Source organism: Brachypodium distachyon, chromosome 1, assembly GCF_000005505.3.
Source record: "Brachypodium distachyon strain Bd21 chromosome 1, Brachypodium_distachyon_v3.0, whole genome shotgun sequence".
NCBI lineage: Eukaryota > Viridiplantae > Streptophyta > Magnoliopsida > Poales > Poaceae > Brachypodium > Brachypodium distachyon.
The window spans coordinates 29,807,322-29,825,452 of NC_016131.3; the positions used below are offsets into that span (position 1 = coordinate 29,807,322).

General features: G+C 45.0%; 1 protein-coding gene across 1 annotated transcript; it reads right to left on the reverse strand.

The window, feature by feature from the left end:
- Positions 1-11,961: 11,961 nt before the first annotated feature.
- Positions 11,962-17,193, reverse strand: LOC100843748. Its single transcript, XM_003563458.4, has 11 exons — positions 16,752-17,193; positions 15,814-16,244; positions 15,446-15,544; positions 15,003-15,103; positions 14,858-14,929; positions 14,592-14,682; positions 14,183-14,263; positions 12,881-12,940; positions 12,679-12,801; positions 12,553-12,591; positions 11,962-12,386 (listed from the first exon to the last, which is right to left on the reverse strand). Exons 2-11 carry the CDS (start codon positions 16,129-16,131, stop codon positions 12,258-12,260), a joined length of 1,113 nt encoding a protein of 370 aa, XP_003563506.1. The 5' UTR covers positions 16,132-16,244; positions 16,752-17,193; the 3' UTR covers positions 11,962-12,257.
- Positions 17,194-18,131: the final 938 nt, after the last annotated feature.

Below are 18,131 nucleotides of genomic sequence, written 5' to 3' on the forward strand. Positions count from 1 at the left end.
CTTTCCCTGCATTCCCTAGCCTGTGGGTCAAGGGCTTCCTCGCGCGCAACGCCCTCATACGTTCACTCTTCGCAATGAAGGCAGGGTGAGACGATTCCTTCTTGAATTTTTCCCATTCGGCCTTATCAGTTACCGACGGCCATTTCTTCTTGATGATCTCGTAGGGTTTGTCCATCCACTTTCTAGAGGTGGTTTTCCAATTAGCATGTCCATTGCGCACTGCTATGTTGACGGCCGCTAGGAATCGCTCGCGCCACTCGTCGGTGACTTGGAACCTCCTTGCAACGTCCGCGATGCACGTGTTTCTAACGACTTCGGAGATGTCACCCCACTCGTCGGTGATCTAGCAATACTTACCTGCAATGGCTCCACAGGTCATTGCGAAGGCCTTTTGTGCCCTCTAAGGCGACTCCGGGCGGCCTCTCTCAGAGTGCCGGGTGACCACGTAACAAAATTCTTTCAAGTTGTGGCTCCCCCTCGGCGTCTTCTTCCTTGGCTTCTTAGCGGGAGTTTCAGAAGGTTGCGGGTTACTCTCTTCCACCCGTCGCTCGTTGTCGCGCTCTTCTGAACGAGAGCTACCTGAGCCAGAGCTGGCAATTTGCTCACCCGATGCTCTTGATCGACACGATCTACCTCCTCCCGATCAAGAACTGGTTTCTGGCTACTCTTGTCCATTTCGTACCTATGCCATCAAAACCATCAAATATATATCGGCCGAAAATTTCGGCATGACATATGCTAAAAAACTAGCAATTTTTCTCTACTAGGAGCTCGAAACCTGCATAAAAAACCCACCCGCATATGTACCCCCTCGGCACGATGGCCGGCCCCTTCTCCAATGACCCGACATGATGGTCGGGCCCACAATTCATTACTCAATTCTCCAAAATAGCATATAAAACCGCTATATACTCATGTGTATATAGCATATAAAACATCATGTATATAGCATATAAAAAACTACAATGCATATACTCATGTGTGCTATATATTATCAAATGCATATACTCATGTGTGCTATATATAAAAAATTACAATGGTAAATAAAATGTATGCATGTAACAAATTAGCTATTACAATATGTGTGCCCATCTAACTCAATACTATATCAAATTCACAATGTATACATGCTATCATGTGTGGTGGGAAATGTATTAACCCTAAATTAACCCTACAATGTACTAACCCTATATCAAATTCACAATATTTGTGCCCATCTAACTCAATTATCCACTACTACAAACTACCATGCTAATCCTAAATTAACATGCTTCTTTTCCTAAATCATAACTCTAAATTAACAGCAAGAAATCCTAAATCCTAACCCTAAATTAACAGCAACTAATCCTAACCCTAACCCTAAATTAACAGCAACAAATCCTAACCCTAAATTAACAGGAACAAATCCTAACCCTAACCCTAACCCTGAATGAAGCTAAATCAGAGGAGAGGGAGGGAGGCAGAGGAGAAGGAGGCAGAGGAGGCGCGCACCTGTGGCTCGGGGAGGACGAAGATGGCGCGGGCTTGGTGAGGAGGGAGACGGCGGCGCGGGGTGGCGGCGCTCGGGGAGGAGGGAGAAGGCGGTGCGGGGTGGCGGCGATCAGGGTCGACGGCGCTGGGGGTGGAGGCGAGGACGAGGCTCAGGATCGGGGACGACGGCGCTCGACGCGGGGCTCGGGCTCAGGGACGACGGCGCTCGACGTGGGGCTCGGGGACGATGGCGCTCGAGGTGGCGGCAGTTGGGGTCGACGGGCTCGGGGTCGACGGCGGCGGCGGCGGCGAAAAAATCCGGCAGCACTTCGCCTCTCCTAGGGTTAATCGTCCACTGCTGGTCGCTCTGTGTGTTGAGGACTCGCGGGTGGAATAACCCTAGATTTTGTGAAGTGTTCCTTTATATACCCCATGCACATTAGTAACGGGCGGCTAAGGGAGACGACCGTTACTGATGATCCTTCAATCATCAGTAACGGTCGCGCTAGAAAGCGCCCGCCACTGATGTCCGTCGAAGTGCAATGCCCATCTACTCATCAGTAACAGGCGCGTAGAAGCCTGACCGTTACTGATGAGTATAGGACATGGACTCGAATTCTCTAGCATTTGTACATCATGGAATTCATGTATTTAATGTTTGATGAATAAATTCATGCATTTCTCTAGTATATGTGCTAAATTAAATTCAAAAAATTCATCACATGCACACACAAAATTACATCGATCACCAATAATTTCACTTAGTACAAAGTTTGCATTAAGATTCAGTACGAGTACATTTTACAATGTGACTACTAGTGCTTCTCCTTCCTTCGGTAAGTCATAACTTGAGTCCTCGCACAACTGCTTCTGAGGTAGGGTTTTTGTGGTATTTTCTCGCTCTCGCTCCCATCACTTCTTCTTTTCCCTCTCCTTTTCCTCGTTAATATCGTGCATTCCGCTTCTTCATCATCTGCGGCAGTCGTCGGATCATGGAAACCTTCGTAGTCTTCTTGTGAAGTAACTCCGTCCACTCCAACAATGCTTTTTTTCCCTCTTCTTACTACGACGCGGCCTTTATTTGCCGGATCCTCTATGTAGAATACCTGCTTGCATTGTTTAGCAAAGACCCATGGTTACTCTCTTGCCTGGATTTTTCTCACGTCAACTTGTTCACGAGGGATCTCAGGAGGTAGCATCATCGTCGTGAACCTGTGACTTTCTTCTTTGTCACCTTTGGTCCATCTTACACGGAACATTGGGATTTTTGTGGTCGAGTACTCCAATTCCCAGATCTCCTCGATAACGCCGAAGAACGCTTTGGTTTTGCTGTTGTCGTCGGTCGCGGTCTCAGAAGTCATGACTACACCACTATTTTGATACGTGCTTTTACGGTCTTGAGACGCAGTGTAGAAGTTATAGTCGTTGATCGCATATGATTGCCAAGTAGAGACGTGGTAAGCAGGTTCCCGTGACAAACATGCAACCATCTCTTCTGATACATTGGTCGTCTTCCTGCTGTACCGATAATTCAGCCACACTGCGAATGTTTTATTGTGATCCCAGTGGATCCAGACTTCTCCTCTTTTAGGGTTTTTATTTCGCAGTTGTTCCATGTGCATTTCCTGATAAGGCCGGCAGCAATCGGCAGTTTGCAACACAACCAAATGTGCTCTTTCAAAGTCAGTTTCTCTTCCTCTTCCATAGATATTAAGGTATGTATGTCCAAGGCCACCTTCGCCATTGAGCGTGCCCTTGTGCCGTGATTCGGGAACACCTATTGATTTCTGATCGGCCAACCAATCCGTGCAGAACTCGATGCACTCTTCTGCCCTAAAGCCTTCCACGATGCTACGTTCCGGACGCGATTTGTTACGAACGTACCGCTTCAGAACCCTGTTGTATCGTTCAGAGCCATACATGTTATGCAGGAACGAGGGCCCTAGGGACAAGATCTCATCGCATATGTGGATCATTAGATGAACCATGATATCGAAGAATGATGGAGGGAAGAACATCTCAAGCTCGCACAGAATCTGTATCATACTATCCTTCAGTATCTGGCATCGTCTAACGGTGATTGACTTCTGCGAGATGCTGTCAAAGAAGTCAGAAAGCTTCATAATTGTCTCCCTTACGTGCGGCTCCATGATACCTCTAATTGCGACTGGAAGTAACTGAGTGAGTATGACATGGTTGTCGTGAGACTTCATGCCAGATAGCTTGTGACTCTTCATGTCAACTAGATGCTTGATGCTCGACGAGTAGCTCGATGGGACTTTAATGCCCTGCAGGCACTGGCACATCCTATGCAACTCGTCTTTATATAGGTTGTAACATGCAAGACGACACCGCGTGGTCACCGTCACGAAACCATTCTTGTCGGCTGCCGACACTTTATCTTTGCCCCACAACTCTTTCCTGATAGACATGAGTTTCAGGTCCTTCTGTGCAGTGGGTCCATCTTTCGTCTTCTCTGAAATGTTCATCAGCAACCCCAGCACGTTGTTGCATACATATTTGTCCACGTGCATGACATTTATGCTATGGTGGCATTCTAAATGTGCCCAGTACTCCAGGTCCCAGAATACAGACCTCCTTTTCCACACGACGCCTTCAGGTTTCTTATATTTCTTCGCAGCAATCTTTCCAGGGACAACCTCAAGATTGTTCACAATTTCGAGGATTTGCATACCAGACTTCTCCTTCGGCACTGTCCCATGCTCTGTCTTCCCATTGAACCTTTCCTTAACATCCCTCCAAGGGTCTTTAGCATCCAACCACTTTCGGTGGCCCATGTAAACAATTTTGGATGAAGCGGGCAACTTTTTCGATGTCGTGTTTTTCCCGCACTTTGTACAGGCCTTGTACCCATGTCTCACCTGGCATGAAGTATTTCCATTCGCGGGGTAGTCATGCACGCAGGTCAGAAGCGCTGCTCTCATCATGAAGTACTCCCTCCTGTTTGCGTCCCAAACCACTCTCCCAGGGTTCCAAAGCCGCTTCAACTCATCCTTCACTAGCTGCAGATACACATTTAGGTCAGCTCCCGGCTGCTTTGGACCCTGTATGAGCATGCACATATGGATGTACTTTCTCTTCATGATTAACCATGGAGAAAGGTTGTACACAAACAAGATCACTGGCCATGTGCTGTGCTTGTTGTTCATGTTTCCGAAAGGATTTATCCCGTCAGTGCTGAGACCGAGCCTCAGGTTTCTGGGCTCTGCCCTGAAATCAGGAAATGCCGTGTCGAAGTTCGTCCACTGAGTCCCATCGGTAGGGTGTCTTAGGATCCCAGCTTCCTCCACACGGTAGTGCCCGTCAGGATCGAATGCAGCCTGCGCCGGATCGTGATAGACGAGATACCTCGCGCCCTTAACGTTCTGCATCCAACGCTCAACTCGGCCACCTGCCGTAAGATACCAGACAGTCTTTGCCGGCCTGCCCTTCATCACTTCTTCCCCATCATCTTCGCCAGCTCTTCGTTTTTCTTCTTGTATCTCGATGCACCGCATATGTGGCAGCTCTCATGGTTCTCGTACTCTCTAATGTATACCATGTAGTCATTTGGACATGAATGATGTTTCACGCAATCTAATCCAAGCGGGCATGTAATCTTCTTCGCCTCGTATGTGCTCTTGGGCAACTTGTTTGGCTGTGGAAAAACCGAAGCAAGGTAACTCAACAAGTTCGTGAAACCCTTATCTGACCAGCATGATGCTGCCTTCAGCCTCAAAAGTTCGAGCGTCACTTCGCGCACGTTGTTTTCTTTCCCAGCTCCATCATACAAGGGTGTGTTTGCGTCCTCCAACAATTTTTTGAACTGAGCAGACTCTGCCTTATCTTCGGAATCCTCCAGCTGGTCCCGTAGGTACGGGTCATCTAGCATTTCGGTAATCCCGCCACGTGGAGCTCATTCACCTTCCACATTAGCCTCCTCATCAACCGTTGTTTCTTCCTCGGAATCATTTGCCAGATCATACCGCAGGACATCATCATCTTCGCTACCGCTACCGACATCAACCGCATCCTCCCCGTGACAAGTCCAGCGAGAATAACCTTTCATAAAACCCGATGCCAGCACGTGCATCTGAACATCTTCAAGCTTCATCATGCATGTGTTTCCACATTTGCGACATGAACAACGCATCATCACAAGTCCATTTCGTTCCATATCACCTTTCGCGACTCCAAAAAAGACCGTCCATTCGGTTATCCATCGAGCATTGATTCTTTCCTTGGCGTACATCCAAGAACGGTCCTTCGATCTACAACACAATACACAAGAAAACAAACAAAGCAAAATAGTTAGCCTAATCATTGACAAGGGGATTAAGATATTAATTAACCGGAGCTAACTAAAAATTTGAAATTAGAGACATTCGGAGAGAAATTGGAGGCCAACGAGAAAGATCGGGAGGGAGAGAGAGCTCGCAAGGGAGAGGGAAGCTCCGGGCGACGACGAGGAGGCCGAATTTTGGCCGGCGGCCGCGGAGCTCAAAAATTTGAAATTGTGGAACTTCGGAGAGAAATTGGAGGCCGGCGAGAGAGATCGGGGGGGAGAGATAGATCGGGAGGGAGAGGGAAGCTTCGGGGTCGAGAATCGAAGCTCGCCGGCCGCCGGAGCTCCAAAAATGGAGCTTGGCGGCCATGGCCGCCCGCGGGCCATGGAGACGGCAGCCACCGGCGCGGGGGGGAGAGAGGAGGAAGGGGGAGGGAGGAGGGGCTACCTGGGGGGCTCGTTGGCAGCCATGGCGCGGTCGGGCAGCGCTGCCGTCGCCGGAGAAGAAGGGGCCGCAGCTAGTCCGTTACGACGCGCAGCGCGACCAGCTGCGGCTCTGCCAGCGTATTTAAACCGCGACGATCATCAGTGGCGGTCCGGAATTGGGCGACCGTTACTGATAATCGTGGGTAAATCAGTAACGGTCGCGTTAGGGCGACCGTTACTGATGCGTGGTTCATCAGTGGCGGTCGCCTCTTAACCGACCGCCACTGATGTAACTCGCGAGGTATGATGGTTCATCAGTGGCGGTCGTCTCGCGCGACCGCCACTGATGTATGGCTGGCGGGAACGGGTAGAGCCCGCTCTGTTCATCAGTAACGGTCCCGCCGGACCCATTACTAATGCGTCGTTGCATATAGACCGTTTTGTAGTAGTGAAAACGTGAAGTTAAAAGTTAATTTCCAGTGAACGATTAGTCATGTGATTTAAAAACAAGCTAGGCCACCTAATTTTGCCCCACCCCCCTTCGTGCCTGGAAATGCAAGGGACGCCCGCCTAAGTGGACCCATATTTCACAAATCCATAACTTCTGCAGCAAGTTAACCACGCTCGAGGTGGCGACGTCCCAATTCCCAAATTTTCTCCCTAACCAAGCAGGCTGCAGGCAGCAGATTAATCTACTTCCTAGTCTACTTCTACTCAGATTAAGAAATTTATTTTGTTGTTCATAGACCATAGGAACTGCTGAATTGTGTACATATTAATAAATTTATTTTTTAAATAAATTTCGTAAAACCACACATTTTGCGTCAAGTAACCACAATTGTGACTAATTGTGTCAAGAGACCACTACTTTTCGGCAAATCTTCTAAAAAAACCCTAGTCCGTCAGTTTAGAGCATTTAACAGGCTTTCTGGCATATGTGGCACATCAATGAGGTGCCACGTTTCACTTGGGCCCGATTCATTGCAACGTAAGCTTTCTTCCCCGTCCCCATTGCAGCTGTAAAAAAAACTGCTTCGTACTACCTAAGGATTCCATAACTCCTCCGCCGCGCAGGCCACCCTGTCGCCCTGCCTCGACTCCTCCTCCGTCCCTGGTGGTGCGCGGTGCCGCCGCCTCAAGTCTGCCGCCGCCAAGGAGCTGGCCTTCCGCGCGTCTCGCGCAGTCCCAACCTCTTTGCCGGCGAGTTGCTTCTCATGGATGGCCGCGGCCTCCCACTCCTCTCCCTCAACCGCGGGTCAACCCGTACGGCTGTACCTCGTGGTGCAGCGGGCTTCGATTCCATGACGACCATGGCCCTCGATCGTGGTTGTCCTGGACCGGATCTGCCTGAGGCCGTACACACAATTGATGTGTTCTTCGTAGCCCGTGTGGTGAAATTGGTGGTCGATGAAGGATGAACGTCTGTTTGTTTGTGAGACAGGGAAGAAAGTCTATGTGGCAAACTAATCTAGTCAGAATACACGCGCGGCACCTAACTGGTGGGCCCTGCATGTCAAAAAGCCCGTCAAATGGCATAAACCGGTGAATTAGGTTTTTTATAAACTTTGTCTGAAAAGTGGCGGTTTTTTAGACAATTAGTCACAACCGTGGTTACGTGAGAAGTTCGACGCAAAATATGTGTTTTTGTAAAATTTACTTCGTTGTTAAACTGATACTTGCGTAGACATGAAGAGGAAGAGAAACCATCGGCCGCATATTCTGAACTTCTTCTCTCCAATTGCATGAAGTTCTCGGACTTCTCAAGCTGGGGCTGCTCAGCCGTGTGAAGGGCAAGAGGATGTGTAACTTAGTGAAGAACCAGAAAATCCTCATCCAGTTCCAGCCGAAGGTAATGTAATTTGCATTTATATTTTTGACTTCTTAGATCAGACTCTATTTGCTATGCTATGCCTATATATACATTGGATATCATTATCAAGATTATATGACTTCTATGGAGTTTGTCTTTGCGGCTTCAAATTTTTTCGCCTCCTCGTGCCAAATTTTTGGCTCCGTCCGTGATAGCATCAGCATGCATGTATGTACTGTATCATGGACAGAGCCACTCTACACTAACGGAATCTGCCATTTCAAAGAGGTAAATCATACGCTAACCACCCAGATATTCGGTCCAGAGAGCAGCAGGTCGATCAGGTGCCGTCTGAAAAACGCTTTGAATCAGGACTAGATTCTGACACCAGGTACAATACAACAAGGCTAGAGCCTCCTCCGTTCCTCCCATAACGGTGAAGTTCGAGAAAATGTTCATCAAATTGTCAAGCGCCTCAGGATAAAACTTGCACGGTCTTCTCTGCACTTGATGCTGCATGACCATGATGAGTTGTGAGATCCTCCATCAAGAAGAGATGAGATGACGGTGATGATAGGTAGCCTTTTGGTTGCAGGATGTGAAAGCCAAAACAACTAAACAAGTGACTACTACATGCTTTGTGGTTCCCAACTTGATTTGAATAACTAAAACAAGGAAAGTGCTTTCTACCTTTCGCCTTGCTGGTCACGTGAATACTCTCTTCATGTCTACATAAATCCCAAAACCATGGACTTTGTGCAAATTTGCCACAGGTCATATTCTTAAGCAGCTCAAAACTTGTGCCAACACTCAACAGCCCTATAAGCTTTAGGATGCCATTTCCCTTCGGACCAATCAACGCTTGTCACTGGCCAATTTGCAATTCCAGTTGGATCAACCATCTGCAGGCACAATAGCAATACGATATTACTGTTGAGTAAGTGAACAAAACACTTTGTTCGGGACTTTTGGGTGCTTACGTTAAATAGGGTCGACAAATAGTACTCATCAAAATACCAGTTATTCGATTCATTTCCAGGCTGCAAAGTACAATGGACAGAAGGTTAGTGGCGAAATGCAATTCATGAGATCAGGACAGAACAACAATTTGATGACTACCGAAATGCACAGAAGGGAATTAAAGCATTTCAGAGGTCATGGAAATTGATTAAAAAATATAGTTATAGCTCAAAACAGACCGGTGGAGTGTCGATATTTCCCCTCTCTATGGTTTAATGGTTTACCCCTCACGGTCGTCGTTCATTGCCGGCCAAAACAAATCACCGTTTTAACCGTTTTTATGAGCTATTAGCCAAAGATTTTTGGGTTTTCAACAGACTTTTCAATATCGTGGCCTCCGGTACACGTATTCGGCTGTATTTATGCGGTCGACAAAAATCACCATTCTGACGTTTTCGTGGGCTATTTCAATGTCCTTTAGGTTTCCAACCGATTTTCCAATATTGTGACCATAAGTATAGGGGTTTTCACTATTTTTCAACTGGTCACAAAAATCCACTGTTATGGTTGTTTTCGTGGGCTATAGTCGATTCTCTTTGGGCCTGGTTTCGGGCTATTTTTGCGATATGGTGACCCCCATTGCACAGTTTCAAGCCTTCATTTGTCGAACGACAAAAATTATCGTTTTGTCATATTTGTGCGCTATAACCCATGTTTTTTTTGGCTTTTGGCCAATTGTACGATATCCGTGGGTACATGGTTTCGGGCCATTTTTGGTCGGTCCACAAGATTCATCGTTTTGACAGTTTTCATGGGCCATAGCCCACACGTCTTGGGTTTCGGCTAATTTTCGGATATCGTTAACCCCGGTACACGTTTTTGGACGGTTTTGGGCTGTTGAAAAAAAAAATCACCTTTGGTTGTTTCGGTGAGCTAAAGCCACATTTTTTGGGGTTTTCGGCCGATTTTTCGATATCGTGACCACCCCCCCCCCCCCCACCACCACACACACGGTTTTGCACCATTTTGGTCAGGTGCAGAAAAAACACTATTTTGGTGGTTTTCATGGGTTATATTTCACGTTTTTTGGTATTTTGGTCGATTTTCCGATATCATGACCCTCGGTACAAGGTTTCAGGCCTTTTTGGACCAGAGCAGAAGATCAATGTTTCAGATGTTTCCGTGGGCTATAATCCATGTTTTTGGGGGGTTTTAGCCGATTATCCGATATCAGGACCTCGGTAAGCGGTTTCGGGACGTTTTGTTTGTGTGCGAAAAAAATCATCATTTTTGTCGTTTTCATGGCTGCAGCCACATTTCTGGGTTTCAGCCGATTCTCCCAATTTGTGACCCGCGGTACACGGCTTTGAGTCTGTCTAGTTTCTACTCCATTGCGGAAAATCACCAAAACAGTGATCCCCAACACGTTTTCAGGCCGCATTAGAAAAATCATCGTTTTGTCTGTTTTATTGGGCTATAGCAAATGCTTTTGGATTTTAGGCAGGTTTTCCCTTTTCCGATATCGTGACCTCGGGGCTCGGGTACACGTTTTTGGACCGCTTTGGGGGGGAGCGGATAATCACTATTTTGGCCCTTTTCATGTGCATAGACCACGATTTTTTTAGTTTCCAACCGATTTTTCCATATCGTAAGCCCCGGTACAAGGTTTCGAGCCTTTAATTTTGGGCCATTGTAAAAAAATCATTGTTTTGCATGGTCGTGGGCTAGTCCACGTTTTTTGGGGTTCTGATCGATTTTTCAATATCATGTGCCACCAGTACAAGGTTTTGGGACATTTTATTCCTGTGCAAAAACATCACTACTTTGGTCCAGCCCAAGTATTTTAGGTTTTCTGCCGAACTTTCGGTATCGTGCCCCCGGTACATGGTTTCGGTCCTTATAGGGCTAGTGAAGCAAATCACCGTTTCAATTGTTTTCGTGGACTATTTTTTGGATTTTCAGACAATTTTCTGATATCGTGACCCCCATACATGGTTTCGGAGTGTTTTGTTTATTTGCAGAAAAATCATGGTTTTATCTATTTTCGTGGGTTATTGGCTGGGAGCATATCTCGTGGATACCCTCTGCTAATGGTCGGGAAAACTGTCAGCCATGAAATTTCTCCCGTGCCGGCTGGAAAACAAAACCGTGTATGTGCATCTGTGAGGGGTGTATTGTCCGGCCACCACGCGTTCAAGGATTTCAAGTTCTTATCCTGGTTGGGCGGCTCATGCGGCTCTCTGAAATCTACAGGTTAGTCTAACTGTGGGGTCAATAAGCTAGAGAAGTGGGCTTCAAAGATTTTTTTTTTTGTAACTTTTGGTTTAACCGAAATATTTGTCGTTGTACTCGGTTCCACTGAATTAATAAAGTCAGATGTAGTCTTAAACAAATAGAGTACGTACGTAGCACGTTACGCATTTTAGGTTGTACTGTAGGTTTTTTTTTAGGGGATGGTTGTACTGTAGGTACTTCTTGTTTAGTCCCATACGAGATAGGGTTACTCAGATTGGGCATTGGGCCCAGGACCGCTTCAAGTATGTACTAACGTACGTAGCGCGTTACGTATTTTGGTCTGTATAGGTATTTCTTTGTTTAGTCCCATACGGCCTACGGGAGGAACGGTCGGACGGTTTATAAGCTCGAGACCGCATGTACTAGACGCCCCTCCACCAAGCGGCAAGCCTGGTTAGCAGATACCTTTACAGCGGACTAAGCCAAGCTGCGAAACAAAGCCTGTGATTGATCTCGATCGTGCTTTGACTTGCTGTGCACACCCAGTCAGCTAACTATAAGCTGCAAATACGGACGTGTGGTAAATCAGCGAACTAAAGCCTGAGATTATCACCGCGCTGATTGCTTGCTGCTGGCTTGGTCCAGGGGATCCCACACCGACACGGCTGTGGCGCCTGGCAAAGTTTTTTTTTTAACTGCAGCCCCTCTGCCCCTGATATCCAAATGCGTGGAAGATGTTGCCTTTGTCCTTTGCTGCATCAGTTCAATGGAGAAGAGGACACAAAATAATCAGTCAGCATTGGTCTGCCGCAGTGCTACAACTAGTCAGGAACGATCCAGATATTTTTTTCACTTTTCTACACTATCAAAATCTGCCATTCCGAGAGGTAAAACATACGCTAAACCATCCAGATATTCGGTTCAGAGAGCAGCACAGGTCAGGTGCCGTCTGAGAACGCTCTGAATCAGGACTAGATTCTAACTCCAGGTACAATACATCAAGGCTAGAGCCACGGTGGGCGAGAATGAGGGGCAAGAACAGAGACTACCCTGTTAGGCCTCCTCCATCCCTCAGATAACGGTGAAGTTCGAGAAAATGTTCATCAGATTGTCGAGCGCCTCCGGATAAAATTTCCGCGCGAAGAGGTAGCAAGGCCTCTTCATGCCGTTCCACATGCACGGTCTTCTCTGCACTTGATGCTGCAAGACCATCAAGAGTTGTTAGATCCTTCGTCAAGAAATGATGATGCGTAACCTTTTGGTTGAGAAAAATGTGAAAGCAAAAACAAGTGACTACAAGCTTTGTGGTTCCCAACTTGATTGAATAACCAAGACAAGGAGAGGAAAGGATCAAGGTGCTCTCTACCTTCGCGTTGCTGGTCACATGAATACTCTCGTCAATGGACTGCAAACATTTCATATTCAGTTAGATAAATCCCAAAACTATGAACTTTGCGCAAATTTACTAAAACAGGTACAAAAAAGATCTCACAGCTATATTCTTAAGCAGCTCAAAACTTGTGTCAACAGCCCTATAAGCTTTAGGATGCCATTTCCCTTCGGACCAATCAACGCGAGTCACCGACCAATTTGCAATTCCAGTTGGATCAACCATCTGCAGGCACAATAGAAATATGATATTACTGGTGAGTTTAGTGAACAAAACACTTAGTTCAGGACCTTTGGGTGCTTACGTTAAATAGGGTTGACAAATAGTGCTCATCAGAATAGCAGTTATGCCATTCATTTCCAGGCTGCAAAGTACAATGACCTAAAGATTAGTGGCGAAATAAAATTCATGAAATCAGGGCAGGAGAACAATGTAATGACCACAGAAATGCGCGGAAGGGAACGAAAGCATTCCATAGGTCATGGAAACTGATTAAAAGAAGTACTTCTAGCTCAAAACAGATATTTACTGGTGCAGTATCGATATTTGCCCACTATATGTTTTAGTGGTTTACCCTTCACAGTACTAGACTACAATGCTGAATAGTGTACAGAAACTGAATCTGAAATCCAGATATGAATAGCTAGGTTGGTAGTAGTAACAATTCTAAGTGAATATCATGAGAAATGAAACAGAATCCCCAAAATGAAGACAATATAAGCTATGTTTCACGGATACGCTCAGAACTGCCATGTCATGTATCCATGTACAGGATACACAGAGATATGTATCTGAAAGTATCCCCTTTTTTTAACCATTTAGATACACATGAGATAATTGAGCTACTTTGGGGGATACGCGTGTAAGGAAGGTACTTGCGCCAAAGCGCAGCCCAAGTTGATGAAAAATTTGTGAAATTCCAAAAGGAAAGTAAAAGAGAGACCAAGCGTGTGCCTGGGCTGGAGAGGCCACCGCCACCCACATCTCGCTCTGCTGCCAAGCACTGGATCTCCTGACGCAACCTAAATCTCCATCACCATCCGCTATATCTCCACCACCACTCAGGTCTCTGCTGCCCACCCCTGTCCTAGTGTCCTCCGCCTCTACATGTGCCGCCTCCACACTTGCAGCCGGCAACTCTCCCCTCACCCTCTGTTTTTTGTTGGTTGCTGCTTCTCGTTGGCTGCTGTTGTTTGTTGATTTCTTTGCTGCTTTTCTTTGGTTTGGTACGGAAGGTGATGGCTTATTATGTGGCGAGTGTCACAACCCTAAGTATCCTATATATATAGCTGTTTTTAGAAAATGCCATATCTCAGTACCCGCGTCCCAGTACCATGCAACTTAGAACATAAGAGCAATTAGACACTCATGACCATGGAAATAAAAGGAGGAGCTTTGGACACTGTTGGTTAAGCAATATCATGCAGACAGAACAAGTACTAGCTGAAACAGCTTTATGCAATAGCATTAAATTTTATCTAATACTTGAAATGTACTATTACTAGTTACCTACGAAATGATCCATATCTTACTAAGGTCTAATTCTTAAAGAAAAAGCACAGCATGATCTTTGCTTCAGTTTTCTTCCTAGTTCACTGATCTTTACCTTACAGTAGCGTTTGAACTTTCCATAGTAAAGAGTGTCAGCGAGAATAAGAACTGCATGCTGCCGTTTCACTGTGAACCACTGCAGGAGGGGAGCACATCAGAAATTCAGAATATGGGATATTGGACTATAGGAAAACATGCCAATTGCTTAGATTAGAAGATAAAGGATGATTCAAATTCATAAAAACTTATGTAAAGTATTGAAAGTGAGGAAAAGGAAACATGATGCAACATTTGGTTACCATATAATATAAATAAAAAGAGTTTCCAATTCATCCTTATTATTTTTTTCTTATTTTTATAAGGCTTTAGATAATCCACCAATTTCATTTTGACAGAGTAACTTGAATTAGTTAAAGGAGACGAGGCTTCAACTTTCTAGGAAATCAAGTATGTCAAACTATCACCTGTGCACCTTTTCTCCAATCTTTCTTGACAATCTCAGGTAACATATGCTCAGAGTATCTACCTGCTCCATGTGGACCTGGATCATCGAAACTGAAAAATAATAATTTTGGCATGTCAATAGAGAGGCTACGATGTTTGCAACAATAATGGATTAGCAGGAAACAACAGATTTGTAATGAAACATTTTTTCAACTTTAATTAGGAAAAAAATAAATTGCTTCTATACAGAATCATCTGTAACATAACCTTCATGACGTTCACTTACCAGTCAACAAAACTGATGTTCGTCTCCATGAGATAACTATATACATAATCGAAGTTATGCAGGGGTACACAACTGTAATAAGAACAAAGCATTAGGATAGGGATATGCAATGCAAATTTAGATGAGGACAAAGGAAATGACTAACCTCTCAGAGAGCAAGACAAAATGCTGGTTATCAGGATCTTGCAGTGCATTTGCCAAGAGCCTCCTCTCTGCATCAATCATAGAAACTGTACCCCAGGCGACCTACAGGCAAATTGAACTATTACTTTCTTTTTAGAAAAACAAATACTTTCTTAAACAATTAAAATGTTAAACTGTGAAACAATCTTGGATCCACTATGCTTATCAGGCAGCAAGCAATTGTACAGGCCATGATAGTGCCTCTTAACCATAATGGTCCAACAGCATTAGCAGACTCCAAGTCTTAATCAACAAAATGCAACATTGCATGAAACCAAAGAGTGTGGGTGTCTGTATTATAGAGAAGCTGGGAAAACCTTTCTTACGTCAATTAAAATTATACAAAAGGAGTCAATTTAAGAAACACAAAATAAGGCAAGCTCTAAATCAATTCTAGCCGCTTACCTTTTCACTGCGAATATCCCTGTCAGCGAATATTGGACTTGTATGAACTGGCCTTTCTCTTGAAGCATGTACGTATATCGTGTATCTGTCTTCATGTCCCTGAAAAGGTACATCCAGACAGCAAGATTCAGTATTTATGCACATGCAACAGAGCAATTGAGCAAATTTAGTTCCTTCATGAGGTAGGTCTATTAATTTGAAGTTCTTGTATCAAATAAAGCATGCATGATAATTAATAATCTGTTTTTGGAGAAGACATTCATATCAGTACCATGTCATGCAAAATCCACGGAGTGTACAAATTTTCAGTTAAGACTAGTCAAAGATGTATTTAGTGCAATTTTGCAAATAGAGCCAAAAATCATTACCATGAAGAACTTTTCCCAAAGCTTCTCAAAAGGCAGTGAACTGGGAGTCAAGAACATGAAAGCAATTTTTGGATTCTTTGACTGAACTGGCTGCGCCCGAATAATGTCTCTTATTACAACCCGAGCAGCTATCTCGTCATCAGTGTATACCCTTGCAGGTTCTGGAGGAGGCTTGGAACTACAGGAATTTGACAGGTAACAAGCCGTGTAATGCTGGGGTTTATAAAGATAAGCTGCAGTAACTATTGCACAGACAAGAGCAATCAATACGACGATCCAGAGAGGCCTTCTAGATGAAGATCTATTGCGTGGTGCCATGATCGAGGTGTACAGGGTACAAAGGCCGGACTTCAGAATCTACATCTAGCAAGTTTCCCCTCTGCAATCATCCGAGCATATTATTCTGGTAGAACAGCTGAACCTATGAAAACCTGGAAACACAAATGAAAGCATGTTATTCCTTTTCTTGTTAACAGATTCATATCTTTGACAATATGGAGGCCATGAAACTATTCACCAACATCTTCAAAACATCATAGTATAGGTGGCACTAAAATAAACATGAAAACATTTGCACAAGTTCTTGTTTTCAGAGCAGACCATCATTCTTTATATCGACTCAAAAATGGAAGGAACAATATAATATTACCTAAAACTGACACGACGCTAACGCATTTGGGTCATACTTTTAACTCTGGTTGACATGGCAGGTGAGCAACAGCACTCTTTATTAACAAAAGGGGAGATCAACTGAGGACAGTTGCGGCATTGATGCGGAATCCGCGGGGTGCAGCTACAAGAGGGACGAAATTCCTTCGGTTTGCTGTTGCTTGTCCTACAACCTAAGACTAAGAGCAACTCCAAGAGATGTCCGAAACGGCTCCCCCATACCAAATCCATCAACGAACTCATCGGAGCATTCCCTCCCACCAACGTACCTCTTCCTTCCCGGTTTCCCTCTTCTGCAGCTTGCCTCCCGTCGCCGCCCGTCACCAAGACCAGTTGCTTGATCCGGACGGGGGCCGCTGTCGGGGGAGGATGGGACTCGATCCGGACGCTCGGGGAGGTTGGCTGGCCGTGCTCTCCTCTCCGCGGGGGCGAGGCCAAGGCAAGGCGGCGCCGTGGGAGAGGTGGGCGTGGGCTCGCAGGCGGAGGCGACGGCTGAGGTTGGAGTGGGCGCTGGATCGGGAGTGGGAAGCGGAGGGGTTGGGCTTCGGTGGTGAGCACGGCGGCAGCTCTACGGCACGGCTGTGAGTCCGGATTGGAGCTTGCGTGGGTCAGGACTGGCTCGCTCAGGAGTCAGGACTGAGGACGAAAAGGAAGAGGAAAAGGCAAAAGAAAGGCGTAGTGGTGGAGAGGAAAGGTGATGGCTCTGGATTCTGATCTAGATGGAGATGGAGAGCGGTTTCCTTTTCTTTTATGGAGGCTAGTTTACTTCTTAATTCACATGGAAACAAACTGACTGTTACTATCATCATGTCATTCTTCTACTTACAAAGAAAAATTGGAGTTTGTACTTATTACACAAACATACAAACAATATAGAATAAGTTTCATCTGAGATCATCGAACTTGATTAGTCGTATAAAATTGTAGTCATGCGACATGAACGGTTTTCAAACAATTGTGAAAGGAAACTATTTACATCTATGAACGAAATTTGTATCTTTACTATCTTTTGATTTACAGGACCAATTCAATGATTAGGCCAATCAAATCTAATATAGCCTTCCTGATTCCAAAAGTTAGGACCCCTTAAGTCCAATACAATTAGCACGTCCCTAAAGCAGTTAAAAACATTTTTTAAAAGTATGCCCCAATAAACGGAAGAAAGAAATCTAGATGGAGAAGAACATTTACTACTCCCTCCGTTCCGAAATAACTAACGTGAATTCGTATATATTCTAATACAAATCAACGTCACTTATTTTGGTACGGAGAGAATATTAGATTAACAATAATATACTAGTACTAATAAATTAAGCCGCAATGTGTGGGCACTTAGCTACTACGAGTATTCTGGTAAAAAAAATAGCTAATACGAGTATAATATATTGAACTCAATAGATATTTTCATAAGTAAAATGCACAAGCGGTCCTTATTCTTAGGTAAATGTGCCAAGTTAATATCAAATCTTTGAAAATACAGGAGTGGGAACATCGTTGCTCATGGGCTGGCAAAGTTTTAGTTGTGTTAATCATTGTAAGGGTAATGCTTGAGTCAGTGCAGCACCTTTTTTTGTCAGACTTCTTTATCTCGTGGATTTGTTAATGCATTATTCAATTTTTAAAAAACTTTGAAAATGCACATTTAGGTA

Excerpts from the sequence above, each read along its gene's own strand:
- LOC100843748 (XM_003563458.4), bottom strand. The coding sequence starts at position 16,131 with ATGGCACCACGCAATAGATCTTCATCTAGAAGGCCTCTCTGGATCGTC. Across the intron at positions 15,104-15,445 it reads GGGATATTCGCAGTGAAAAG|GTCGCCTGGGGTACAGTTTC; the intron begins GTAAGCGGCTAG and ends ATTTGCCTGTAG. Across the intron at positions 14,930-15,002 it reads TTTGTCTTGCTCTCTGAGAG|TTGTGTACCCCTGCATAACT; the intron begins GTTAGTCATTTC and ends TTCTTATTACAG.